At 38.4% G+C, this 14,757-nt stretch overlaps 1 protein-coding gene across 1 annotated transcript in view; it reads right to left on the reverse strand.

Moving 5' to 3' along the window:
* Positions 1 to 1,116: 1,116 nt before the first annotated feature.
* Positions 1,117 to 14,757, reverse strand: part of LOC149081130 (uncharacterized) — a 90,727-nt gene continuing 77,086 nt past the window's right edge. The window contains exon 4 of the mRNA XM_089237924.1: positions 1,117 to 2,624. Coding sequence (XP_089094050.1) covers positions 2,398 to 2,624 — 227 coding nt within the window. The 3' untranslated portion in view covers positions 1,117 to 2,397. The remainder of the gene's footprint in view (positions 2,625 to 14,757) is intronic.

The raw sequence follows: 14,757 nt of genomic DNA on the forward strand, positions 1-14,757 counted from the left end.
CGGGGTTTATTATATTCCGTACTCGTAGAATAAACCGCCTGAAATGACGGAACGTCCTTTGTTCTCATGTATATATTTTTGCATACATATAATTATGAGTGTCGTAAATTTGAATCGCATGGATGAGCTTCGACGCTAATTTATTTTCGATTCGACTGGTCCCGAAGCAAAAAGTAAAGAAGTGCAATAAGGCACCCAGTGTTTTATCTTAGTGATATGAAAAAAAATAAAAGCCTGTATAATTGTATTTTCCACTGTCTCGAAGGACAAAAAGTTCCTTTTTTCAATCGATTTCGATGACGCTCAGGAAAAACTCAAATACTTTGGTACAACAACAAAAAATATATGCGAACACAGTAATGGTATAAAGTAAACAGGATTGGCTGAAACGCTTCACGCCATTAGGATTTTTAGCCTTCACGCATGATTTGGCTACGCTTGCTTTCTTCTAATTTCTGATATGGCTGCTCTTTTTGTATTTGCGAAAGAATAACTTGAATATCAGTTTATGTCCCTAGTAGCGGACAAACTCATTGAGGATTGGTCTCTTGGATCATGACAAGATATGAGCTTGTACGCCCCGAGCCCTAAAGAAATGCTGCTCCCACTCTTTGTTAAACGAACAAGTACCAGGAATTGACGACAAAATAATTTTATTCACTGGGCAGCAAAACTAAACTCAGCCACAAGCGCGGGCCCAGAGGGGAAGTGATCAACCCTCCCAAGAGCCGGAAAAAATTGGTCCGCAGATTTATGAAAATTCGGCCGCGTTGATGAATGGGATGGATGCACACGCATTCGATGCCGGTAGCCTGATATGCATAATAGGCTTCATATATTGCACGTTAGTGTCGTCAATAATTGACTTGTGGAATTAAAAAATAAAACCTATCTTTCTCTGATCCCTTGATTCACGCAAAACAAAATTTTTTTCATCATCAACTGTTCCTTTTTAATTAATTTTTGTAGTTTAACGAACTTTTGACACACCCTGTGGATTTTGAACATACATAAAATATCCGTTTATCTAGACTTTGTTTTCGCATATCCAGTTTGATCCCGATTGACGTGATAAATCATGTTTCAAAAAAAAGGAAGCTTTTTTTTTCTTTTTCTCTCATTCTGGATGTTGCTTTTGAAATTTTATTCAACATAAAAAAAAAAGGGTTTTAGCATATCGAGGCGAACAATGTTATGACCGGAGGACGCATTCAATTGTTCTCGCTTGTTGTTCGTCGGGCCCTCCACTCGCCATGGACCGAATTTTTCAGGATATGAAAATTATTATTTTTGATAACTCCTGAATAAACGTCGTGCGCTGGAGCTGTGATAATAGAAATAGTGTGAGGATTTTTTCCTTAGAATTTTTGTCATGGATTCCCGCGGTTCGCATCACCTTAATATGTATGTGTAAAATACATTTGACGTCTTAGGGAAAAATGATTTTCATGGTTTTTTCAATGATTTGATGATTGTTCATTGATAAATTCAAGCTTAAAAAATTATTACTGAAAATTTGATTATAATATGAGTTACTGATGAAACTGTTTTCTTAGTTTCGATCCCCCCCCCCACTCTCCCGATAAGATTTATAATCATCTGAGTGCAAAAACCCCACGAGATGTAGGCTGGGGGGTACCCGGGATCGATGGCATTATATTTTCAATTTTTATACCGTAAATTCACTAAAAAAATAACGTATGGGGTTTGTAAAGGTGTAAGCCATGGGGGGGGGGGGATCCCACTTAAGGATGTGGGGTGTTTTGTCTGGATGTTTAACACTGGATATAACAACTACCGTTGATTTCATGGAGGATGTTTAAACCATTCAATAAAATTTAACATGATTTTCGTAGTCGAATTGCGCCAAATAGGTGAAAATCTGTTAAATATATATCTTGGTTATAATAATGGCGCGTATATGGTAATGTATAAACGTGCAAATTTATTTATGGTTGCAAATGCATAACAATTTTTGATTGAAAAAAAAATCAGGTTTCCCTGATCTTTCGATTGTTTTGGTTGCTAGCTTTTAACAAGAATTGGCGCATACAGCGGGCACGTAACCAACCGTTGGTGGGTTTCTTATTTAATGCTTGCACAAAAGGTTAAGAAAATGCACCAGTTCGCATAAAACATTGACAATATGAAACGATTTCAAAGCAAATCCTATTAGAGGGAGTCTGAAAAGAAATGATTAATTTCTTTAGCACCGGATCGGTCAACGCCTTCAACTGGAAGCTAATGATGATATGATGCCACTGCTCTATGAGCTGTTTTACCACGTGGAAGAAAACAATTAGAAAATTTGGGGGAAAGGATGTTAAAACGATTTTATGTTCCATTAATATTTTCCATTGTGAGATGACGCCCGCGTACCTTCTCGCTCTTTTTCCCTTACATTTCTTCGTGGCACACTTCCATATAGCTGGGATCCCTTAGAACGGACTTGATCATGTCTTTCAGCATGTTGTACCTCGGGAAGATCGGGTACATCCTCGATGACCTGTACGACAAATGCAAAGTGTGGACAACTTGCCGGAGATTGGCGTATTTTTTAAGGAGGCGGTACAAGTCGTTTATGAGCAGAGTGTTCTCTTCTTCGATCTGCTCGGTCGTAGATGCTGTGAGAAACGAAACCAAAAGAAAAACAGTTGGTCAGTTATAAAAATTCATGTTGACATAAATTTTCTAAAGAAGTTTGGTATAAGTAATTCTTAATGTTCTTAGAAGTACGTAATCCGATGTGTGAAATTCGAATCATGGGATGGTGAAATACGTTGGGAGAAAGTGCAGTCTCGAACAGTGGTTCTCAACCGGGGTACGACAAAGCATTATTGGGGTGCGAGATGGAAAGAAATTGTAATATATTGACTGATTTTAAGGAAAATTAAAATGAGAAGAATTGAATTTAAAAGAACAACAACTCATTGGGTCTTTTACTCCCAAATTTCGAAAAATGTTAAAGGAAAATAATTTAAAACCATCAACCGTAGGCTAAAAAGGGAAATTGAGAATATTTTAAAAAATTTATAAAAATTAATTCATGGATAATTAATGTAATTACAGAAAACTAAATTTTACAGTTAGAAAACGCATCGTCCCGAAGGGGGGGGGGGGTTGCAGCATAGAAACAAGGTCAAGAACTCTGGTCTAGAAGTATTTTTTTAAAGATGGGAAGTACTTCTCTCTCCCCGACCGAATTCTACCTGTAGTAAGTCGCTCTTTGCCGATATAATCGGAATTGGCGTGCACAGTGCAGTAAAATAAAAATCAACCATATGAAAAAAATTTCACTTCGACTTTTAACTGCTTAACCAAGCAACACTTGAAAACTCTATGAGCCACTGCCAGTGGCGTAGCCAGGTTTTGGTCCGTGGGGGAAAGAAATTCGGAAAGAGATCATTTTTTGTTCGTGTTTAAGGCGCAAACTTAAAATTATGCATTAGTGAAAAGAACTTTAAATTTCCTAATTAAAAAAAAAATCAAATTTATTTCGTTTTCAGTTGATGTTTTTTTCAAATTAAATTGATTAATGTATTTTAATTTTTTAATTAATTTAAAAACAATGTAAATTCCATTTTGTACTTATATAAATGCAAACACCAAAAACAACTGGGAAGTCACCCTAACAAGTAGTTGGAAAAAATTTAGATTAAAATATAAAAAATGATAGGAGAATAAAATAAAAAGGGAAAAATTTATTTTTTCTCTCTCTCTAAAATTATTCCAAGATATGAAAGTACAGAGAAATCTTCATGCTTCCATTTAATCGCTTTTATCACGTTACACTCTTATCGTAAGCACGTATCACATGTATCTACACTACTTCTACTCAATCGTGCATGTAACTTCCAAGACATTTCTCTTTTTTTCCACCAAATTGGTGCTTGCTTTAAAGTTCTTTCTTATATTATGCGTGACCATGACGTGTCTATAGATGATGATCATGATGCCATAGTTATGCGTAGTTTGTGTTCCAAAAGTTTTGCCATTTGTTTTCCATATTAGAAGCAAAACTGGCAGATGCCTGAATTTCCGTGTTATGCAAATACCACGATGAAAGCCTGCTTGCTGTCTGCGGGAAGGTTTTTCAAACGAAAGGTCGGTTAGCATTTGTACCTCGAAATCGTAAAAACGAGAGAGAAAAAAAACTCGCTTCACAGTAAACCACCACTGTGCCGCTAGTAGGGTTCAAACTGGGATCATCGCGATACGAGTCCATCATGATGCCCACTCGACCGTACAATGGCAATCACATACCACTAGATTACAGACGCACAAGCAGAGGCTGCCCTGAATCCAAAAAGGTTTGGGAAGCACTGCTTCAAACGAACTGGTGTGTGCCAGAAATTGTCGTATGCGTCCATAATGTACACTCATGTCCATAAATTAAGGATAATGCCAGCTCCGGCAAATAATGGTTCAGAAACAAAACAAACGTTTTTTATTCATAAAGCCCATTTATTAAACAAAAGATAAAGAACAAAAACGATGGTGTATGTACAGGGTGATCAGCGAATAAGCCCTTATTTCAAAATTAAATATCTCTACAACAAAGATCAATAGAATTATGCGGTAAACGGTACGTTTATTAGCAAAACTGTAAGAATGTTGTACAGAAATTTTGAAAATTTAGTTTTTTTTTAAATTTTTTAAAATTAAAAAAAAAAAAAACTGGAGATTTTGGGGTTCCGAAAATCCTCATTTGTGTGAAGAGAAACCACTGCATTCGCCTAAAGTTACTGCATGGGCTGCGGTACGCGCCATGTGTGCTGACAAATTGTTCCAAAATTGTAACGTAACGTTCAGTAGTAATCGTTTCTCGCAAGAAGAAGGGGCCGATAATGCCTCTGGCGCATACCGCAGCCTATGCAGTAACTTTAGGCGAATGCAGTGGTTTCTCTTCACACAAATGAGGATTTTCGGAACCCCAAAATTTCCAGTTTTGTTTTTAAATTTTAAAAAATTAAAAAAAAAACGAAATTTTCGAAATTTCTGTACAACATTCTTACAATTTTGCTAATAAACGTACCGTTTACCGCATAATTCTATTGATCTTTGTTGTAGAGATATTTAATTTTGAAATAAGGGCTTATTCGTTGATCACCCTGTATGATACCATTCATAAAAACTACGATTTTTGCTCCCTGGAGCAATTGTAAAAAATATCTCCTTTACAAAAACTTACTATTACATGGTTGGTATGATGGTTAATACATCACACAACTGTGTGATCCCACTGTAACGATGTCCACATTGCATGTTCTCCACTCCAGGCTAATCGCTGCCGACAGTGAGTTGCCGTGAGCGGAACACATCTGACAGGCCTGCGAACATATAGACCAATATCTCCCAAACGTCTGTACACGTTTTGCCTTGAAACTGTGGTACCCGTGGCTGCAGATAGCTGACGAGACAGGTCGGATGCTGTGCTCCGTCTGCTTATGTTGGCAGTTACTGCAAAATACCGGTCTTTATTCGGCGTTGTAACTCGGGGGCGACTTGTACTGTAACGTCTACTGACATTTTCGTTATCTTGGAATCGTTGCCAAAGCTTAGAGATGACACTTTGGGCAATTCCAAGTTCCTAGGATACGTCCATCTGCATTCCACGCGGCCGATAATTCTACCACGTAAAAAATCATCCACATGCGTCCTCTGTGTCAGAACTATTCGCTTATGGCACTGAACGCTTACAGAACTCTTGCGAACAATTTCACTTCTTTGCCACCATTCCTTATGTACCCCCTCTTACACTCTCGTCATTGTGACGTACTATCGGTATCATCTGGTGGCTTCCTAAAATTTGCATATCATTCTTGCAGATGTGTGTGATAATTCTACAGGTGAAATTTTTACTTTAGATTTCGATTTCCGTGTGATTCTGAATTATCCTTAATTTATGGACATGAGTGTATTTACGTATGCCTGAGAGTGACGTCATTCTGACTAAAAAACGTCCCTATTTTTCTCGAATTTTCAACCAAACTTATTGGAGTTTTTTGCTCTTCAACCAAGGATTAACTTAAGGAATTTAACTTTCAACGGCTTAGATTATTTTCATGACTTCTAAATTTATACCGTACATACATATACAGGGTGCTAACTATCGACCGCCCAATAATTACACACGTGATTCCATGTGAAAAATTAATATGGGTAAAAGTTTTCCGTTTTTTGGGTCAAACGAATATGTAATGAGTTATAACGCTTTGAATTTTTGTGACGTGTCATTTTTGTAACGGTCTGTTATGAGCCAAGCAACCGACGCAAATAAAATTCTGCCACAGCAGAGGTTGCAGGCTTTTTTGAAATTGAACTGAAATATTCAATCTCGATAGAAAAGCCAAGATCAGCTATTTTCTTTCTCGATTGGCCCTCTTTCCTCTTCGTGTAGTGTAGAGTGATGCTAACCTTGTATTACGTTTTACATTACGCAGGGCCGTAACTATGATTTTTGCCGCCCCTACAACATTAAAATTCGATAACTCTCTAATGGTGTTCTTTGTTTCCATCTTAAACTGCCCCCCCCCACTAAATTTTTCCGCCCGGGGCAGTTGCCCCCTCTAGTTACGGCTCTGTATTACGTGTTACATTCGCCCCACCATACTGCCAAATTTATCACCAGATTTGTAAATCGTTAACCAAAAGACATCTATTCGAAAAATTGTTTTCTAAAAAATCAGCACTTTTTTGCCAAAATGTGGTAGTTTGTTCGCCTTCACCGTAAAGATTTTTAATTTTCATGTGACTGCAGTTGATTTTTATCGCGATGAAATGCCACTAAATTTACGTTACCTTTTTATACAAGAAATATTTTTAAAATTTTTTGAAAAATTTATTCCGGCCTGCATGATTCGCTCAGACTTCGTCATTTCTTCAGATGAAATTTTATTCAGGGCCGTATTTACAAGAGGGTGGTCGCCCTGGGCCCCTCTTAGCAGAAACAGACTCCAGGCTCTCGCCGTATTAGGCATCACTAATTTTGCCGCCCCTTTGAAATGTTCTTATAATTTCGTTTCTTAATTTTCACCCCGAAAAATCATGTCCTTCCCCCCCCCCAAATTTTCAGAATGGAAGCCACCTCTTTACTGTTTGTTTTTCTAAATGTGGTTTCGAGTATTGTGTGTTATACACACTCATAACGTAAATGAGAGGTCGTAAAAAATTTAAACTGTATTTGTTAAATTTCATCGTGAGATAAGTTTGTCATTGATCGATTTCATTCAACAACCTCATTGTGTCGATCGAGTTTATTGTGTGGCAGAATTACAATCAAAAGCCGTGCGCTACCATGGCCCACATATCTAGGGAAGGACGCCTAAACTGGGATCTTTCACATAGTGAATTGATTCATAGCATGAAAAAAAATTATGATAATTTTTCCGGGCCCCAGGGCTAGAGCCCTATCAGCCCCATCCACGTGGAGGGCCAGAGAGGCCCTACCACGCAAATTTACCTGTATGCTCCTCAAAAATTTCAACTATATCTCGTTTTTATGAGGCTCTTCTTGTCGTTGAGACGACACTGCATGGATGCAATATGTAAATCTTCGGAAACTTCGAAGTTGGAACTATGAAAAAGAATCTGATCTTAAAATTGTTAGCGATATTTTATTCATTTGAACGAGACAAACCAAATGATCACAGACGAAGCGTGTCCGGAAAATTCACCGCCAGCAATTCACCGACAACAATTCACCGCCGGAAAATTCACCGCTAGGAAAATTCACCGACCAACAATTTACCGCCATGCAATTCACCACTAGGAAAATTCACCGACCGACAATTCACCGCCATGCAATTCACCACTAGGAAAATTCACCGCTAGGAAAATTCACCGACTAGCAATTCACCGACAACAGTTCAATGCGAGGGAGTGAGCGATTGAGTTACTGAGTGAGTGAGTGACCCAGTGAGTGACTGAGTGACCGAGTCAGTGATTGAGCGACCGAGTGAGTAAGTGATTGAGTGACCGAGTGATTGATCCAGTGACCGAGTCAGTGATTGAGTGACCCAGTGAGTGAGTGAGTGACCGAGTAAGTAAGTGAGTGAGTGACCGAGTAAGTAAGTGAGTGAGTGACCGAGTAAGTAAGTGAGTGAGTGACCGAGTGACCAAGTGAGTGACTGAGTGACCGCGTAAGTAAGTGACTGAGTGACCGAGTAAGTAAGTGATTGAGTGACCGAGTAAGTAAGTGATTGAGTGACCGAGTAAGTAAGTGATTGAGTGACCGACTGAGTGAGTGGCCCAGTGAGTGACTGAGTGACCGAGTAAGTAAGTGATTGAGTGACCGACTGAGTAAGTGATTGAGCGGGTGAGTGAGTGACCCAGTAGTGACTGAGTGACCGAGTTAGTAAGTGGTTGATCGAGTCAGTGATTGAGCGAGCGAGTAAATTGGTTAGTGAGTGAGGGAGTGAGTGAATGGTCAGTAAGTGAGTGAGGGAGTGAATGGTCAGTAAGTGAGTGAGGGAGTGAATGGTCAGTAAGTGAGTGAGGGAGTGAGTGAATTGGTTAGTTAGTTAATTTTTTTAACCTAGTAGTGTCACAAATGATTAAAAAATCCAATTGTTCCGAAAACGTATTTATGATGAAGTGTAGATTTGAAGACACTTGGATCGGGCGTCCTCTTCGTCGTGGTGGTCGTCGCGCTTTGACATTGACATTTGGAACTGCTTTCAAGGAACGCATAACGATTTCCCTAATACCAACAATTCTATAGAAGGATGGCATCGAGCGTTCCAACAGCAATTATCTGCTCACCACCCAGATATATGGAAGTTCATTGGTGCCATAAAAAGAGAACAGAGTTTGAATGAAGTTCGGATGGAGCAAATTGTAAGTGGACAAAACCATCACATTGATTAGGAGAAAGAAATACCGGGACTCTGCGCAGAGATTAAAGAATTTAGTTGATAAGTATCATCAAGGATGTGACATTAAAGGCTATTTGAGAGGTATAGCTCATAATGTATCATTTTAATTATGATATCAATATTTGTGAGAAATGAATATTTTTCTCCAGTTTTTACTTACATTTGCGTGTTATCTGTTTTTCTAGATTAGTAGATTGGAACCCTTTAATTATAAATATGTAAGGAAGAAAATCATGTCGAAAATTGTTAAATAAATACTGTATGTTTTGTATGAAAATTATGTCAGATATTACTAATTAAATGTTGTAGGTTTTGATTGAAAATTACCAATTAAATATGTATGTAATGAAAACTGTGTGAAAATTATCCTTCTAAAATACTCCTCTAACATTGCCCAAAAAGAATGCCATTTTTTATATCGTTTTTTGAAGCTGTGGTTCCGTGAGTTTCAGTTTTCGAAAATTTTATTTGTCACCCAAGAGTCCACTTATGTCCACCTTATGTCCAAGAATTGGATGTTTAAAACGAGATAATTTCATACGATTTTTGAACTCACGCATATAACTTTAAACAATATGAGTCTATGGCTTTCTTTTACCAGTTTTGCTGATTGAGAAAATTAAACTTATCTTTATATTCACTTTATTTCATTAATTTGTTTTCCAACATCAGTAGTAGGACATAATTATATGGCCTCTACAAAACGAACTGCGTCGTAGTGAACTAATATGAAGTGGGGATCATACATAATCACCGGTAAATGTTAGAAAATAACTAAAAGAGCTCTAGAACAATATTCTAAAAGTGAAAGCAATACAGCCAGACTCGGTTATAACACCGAAATCCCGCAAAATCTTCGATGTCGTTATAACCGAGTTTAACTGTATTTAAAATACTGGTTTTAATAGGTGTGGCATCATCAACAACCAATTTCAATCCACTGCTGGATGTAGGTGTTCTCCTTAGATTTCCCCTCAAACGAAATGCGATATTTTATGAAATTTTCGGAACTTCTATATGGTAATATTGCAACAAAAAATTAAACAACAAATTCAAGAAAACTTCGACTATAAACGAGTAAAACCGTGACATTTTTCAAAAAGTCTGGATGGAGAAGAAAAAACAGAAAAACCGGACTGTCACGGAAAATACGAGACAAAATGCAGGACATGTGGTCACCGAAGCTTAGACTAGATTTTTAAAGGTTTTTAAAATCACCCCTACCAATAGCGAGCTCTAAATCCACCCCCGTCTTCAACATATAGGCTTGGGTCATCTGCGAATGAAATTATTTTACCGTTCTACTTAATTTTACATAAATCATTAATATAAACTAGAAATAATTATGACGCAAGGGCCGATCCTTGTGGGACTCTTTTCATTATATTTCAAATGTGCTGATTTTACCATTTATTATGGCAGCTTGTTTCCTATTGTAGTAATATGTTTTAAACCAATATAGTACATTACCTCATTTGCCTGCTGAGAAGTGTTTTATTTGTTAGAATATTTAAATCAACATAATCGAATGTTCGTTTTAAGTCTAAGACTGTAAGTCAAATGTCAAAATTCAATCCCCCCTAATAAAGAGGGGGGGGGGGTTCAAAGGTTATATGGAGTAATCATCACTGAGCCGAAATCCCTGAAGCCATAAATATAAAATTTAGTAAGCATTATATTTTATTACCAGTTGTTATCCGCGGCTTCGCACTCGTGTGTTTTTGCAATCTCAAAATTACTCTCACCTCATAACCCCCATGGGTGATGAACTTTCAGAAATCCTGTCTTAGTGTGTATGTACGTTATAAAATATAATACTAACTTTATGGCTTAAGCGACTTCGGCTCAGTGCTGATTGCTCCATATAACTTTTGAAACCCCACTTAGGGGGTTGAATTTGGAAAAATCCCTTCTCAATGAGTCTATATTACAATATTGATCTAATGTCATATTTATAGCTTCAGCTGTTTCGGCTCGGCATGATTTCAACGTTGACCCCCCCCCCCCTCTCCCCTCTTATGACGCCCTTAGGTTGTCGAATATGGAAAAACCATTTCTTAGTGAGTAGTGAGTCTTTACGTCGTGAAAAAAACTATTCACAAAATTTGATATTTACAGCTTCAGCGGTTTTGGCTCGGCGATGATGAATCGGTCAGGACATGGTATTTTATATACAGTACTAGGGGGCTCTGCCCCCCTACCACCTTTGGCGGCCAACCCCCCCCCCCCTTCTCTTCATAACATATCTTGTTTATTTCGTTTCACTTCATCAGCATGCTATGGAAAGGAACACGTGAAAGCACTAGCTTACAGAAGAAGCGAATTTTATAATAATAAAGCAACAAAAAACAAATGTGATTCATCAAGTAACCCCAGAAAACTTCCCCATGGGGGTCCCCAAACTCCAATTCGTTGAATTGTAGTGGGGGCCCTGACTGGGTTTATCTCGGGCTACCGATGTGTTGCAAATTTTACAATGTTAAACAACAAAAATCAATGAGATTCATCCAGGGACACCCGAAATGAAACCTGTCAACTTTTCCCATGGGGCCCCGACCTGAAGGCTTGTCGGACATACCCCCTGTGAGTGGCCACGAAAATTTTTAATTTTTATCAATTTTAAAACAAATAAATCCAGGGCCCACATCCAGTAACGGGGACCCAATACGCAGATATTTAGTGGGGCACCCAGACACTGGATTTATCTCAGGCTTCCGCTGTTGAAAATTCTACAATGTTAAACGACAGAAAAGAATGAGATTCATCCAGTGCCCCCAAAATGAAACGAGACCCCTGACTCGGAAGCCAATCGGGCATCCCCCTGTGAGGGCCACTGCAAATATTCATTTTACCAACGAATAAAATCCAGCCGCCCCCCCCCCCCACGCAATTACCCTTGACTGAATTCGCAAATTTTATGGGGTCCCAGACTGGATATACCTTGGGCTTCCACTATCGCAAGGACCCCTGGAAATGAAACCTTTTAACTTCCCCATGAAGGTATATGTGCAATCCCCGGGTACCCCGACCCTGTATGTTGGGAGCACTGGTGACATGTATATTTTACGTATACATACCTCTCGGCATGACCCCCACGAGGGCAGGGCTGACAGGGGCCGGAACGTTTCTTATCGCTTTTTGATATTTTCACACTATAAATTAAGCACAGAGGGGCCCGTGAAAAAGCTGGTTTGGGGGCCCGCCATCTATTTCAGCTTAGGGGACCTGCTGTAGGATGTGGGAAACTCTGGGTACATGCACATTACTTGGTCCCGATGTGTCAAATGGGTCAAGATATATGCAAGAGTTAAATGACAACTTGACCCCAAAATCGTAACCGACTTCCGTAACACAAAAACGTAACAGATTTCCATCACTCAAAAAAAGTCACCGACTCCCGTAATAAAAAAAATCGTCACTAATTTCCGTTGCATAGGAAGTATATATATACGTATATAGTAAATATAGAGTACATATACTAGATACGCACTAAGGCGGGATTTTTGAAAGTTCATCACGTGAAATCGCGGGTAACAGCTAGTTCAGCATAAAAAAAATCCATTGGTTACTGATGATCACAGCGATGTTTTTTATAGCATCAAAGTGATAACAGGAGATGATTTTAAGCATTTTTAGGAAGTTAATTCATCGCGTATCCACTTACTTTATTATCTTTTAATTCTGTTATTATCCCTTTTAACATTTCATTAGAAGTTTCTGAGTAAAACAGAGTTAATGGAATTTTGTTGAATATACTATCTTGTATTGGGCAACAGCAATTTGTAATTTATACAAATACAAGGCCACAACATGCAAAATGCCCAGCGAGGTAGCTGAGAAAAAGATGCCCACAATAAATATGGATGTCATATAATTCAAAAATACAGCAACCCGAATCCGTATCATCTGAATTTCTTCTCATAAAGTCATTATTTAAACTTTCCGCCATATCTTTAGGACATGGCACTTACTCACTCAATAGATCACTCACTCACTAGATCGCTCACTCACTTAGCAGCTCGCTCACTCACTCACGGACTGACTTACTCGCTCATTGAATCAGTAACCCACTCGCTCACTGAATCACTTACTCACTCGGTCAGTCAATCACTCACTGGGTCACTCACTCACTCAGTAACTCAATCGCTCATTCCCTCGCTAACTGACTCGCATCGAACTGTCGTTGGTGAATTGCATATCGGTGAATTGTTGGTCGGTGAATTTTCCTAGCAGTGAATTGAATGGCGGTGAATTGTTGGTCGGTGAATTTTCCTAGTGGTGAATTGCATGGCGGTGAATTGTTGGTCGGTGAATTTTCCTAGCGGTGAATAGCATGGCGGTGAATTGTTGGTCGGTGAATTTTCCTAGCGGTGAATTGCATGGCGGTGAATTGTTGTCGGTGAATTTTCCGGCGGTGAATTGTTGGCGGTAAATTTTCCGTAAACCCAGACGAAGTGCAACTTTGATATTAAGCAAAAAACATTTTTATTTTTGGGTGTTACGATCGCGTAAAAAACAAAAAGGCCACACACAAAAGAGAGGAAAAAAACTGGTTTGCGGTTTTCTTGATTTATGATTAGGGTTATGTAAATATTATCCAGTTTCAAAAACGGTTTTTGTACTTTTGGTGAATTTGGAAGTGACGTCATCAATGTTTAAAGCGTTATAACTCATTAATTATGGGCCAAATCAAAAACTGAAAACACTTCTCCATATTAGTTTTTCACGAGGAATTACATGTGTGTGCGGTCGATAGGTACCACCCTGTATATTCCCGTCATGTTTGACGATTATTTTTTTTCCGTGAAATACAACGGAAAATAAAAATACATTTTAATCTTATATGATTTGCAGAGCACTTCATTTCTCACGATTTTGCGACTTTTTAGCAATTTTCGCGATAATTTTCCATAATAATCATTTTCGAATAACGAGGCCCTAGACAAAGCAAATGAAACGAAGGCTGAAAGATGTTTGGTTAGCCAGTGAATATACAGAGTGCCCCATAAATTCGTAAATAGTTAAAAAATTCATTTTTGTTACAATTTCTTGTTACTGGCGCTCACATAAAGGCGCGTATACATTAGCGCACTGATTTTGTAGCGTACGACGTTGTGGTTCTAATTCTCTCGTAGGTGCACAAATTGCCTTTGTCTTCCTTTTCTTTACTTTGAGTTCGTTGAAAAACCGATTCCAGGTGGGCCCAACTAGAACAGCTGAGGAATCGTTCACAACACCGTACAAATTACTAAACAACCAATTTCGAATGCTTTCATTGCATGATCCGTGCACTAGTGTATATATAAGGGTTTCATTGTGATGTTGACATTGGTGGATAAAGCACTATTAGTGAAGTTGTTTTACCTCAGCCACGAATCACTGGTTGAAGCTTTATGAACGTTTCAGGCTCAGAAGAGATTGAAGAAAGGTTCAGGGCGAATCATTCCTGCCCTAATGCCCTCTATCAACAAAAAATATTTGAAATAAATTTCTTTTCTGAATCAAAAAAAAAAATCCCCCTTCGTGAGAGAGAGAGAGAGAGAACAGATTTTTCGCAAAAATACATCACTTTCTTCAATTTTTATAAATTTTCAACCTATTTACGAATTCATGGGATACCCTATATATTGCTTAATTATTTTGGCCTTTAGAATCATTTGTGCGAATGCCCCATTTGCTCGTGCAGAAATCGATCCCTTACCTCAAACATGTGTTCTGAATGCATGCGGGGTCCTAACGTTTTTATGTCGTCAGACTTGTGCTTGTTTCATGTTCTGCTGGTGTTGCCATCTGTCCTTTATATTTGGAAGTGAAGATTGATATTATAAGTATATATCATTTGATAATTTCTGTCGCACCACGGTCATTTTCTGCACACGAG

Source organism: Pholcus phalangioides, unplaced genomic scaffold, assembly GCF_987345545.1.
Source record: "Pholcus phalangioides strain wild (caught in Gottingen) unplaced genomic scaffold, Ppha-v1.0 ptg000010l_1, whole genome shotgun sequence".
Taxonomy (NCBI): Eukaryota; Metazoa; Arthropoda; class Arachnida; order Araneae; family Pholcidae; genus Pholcus; species Pholcus phalangioides.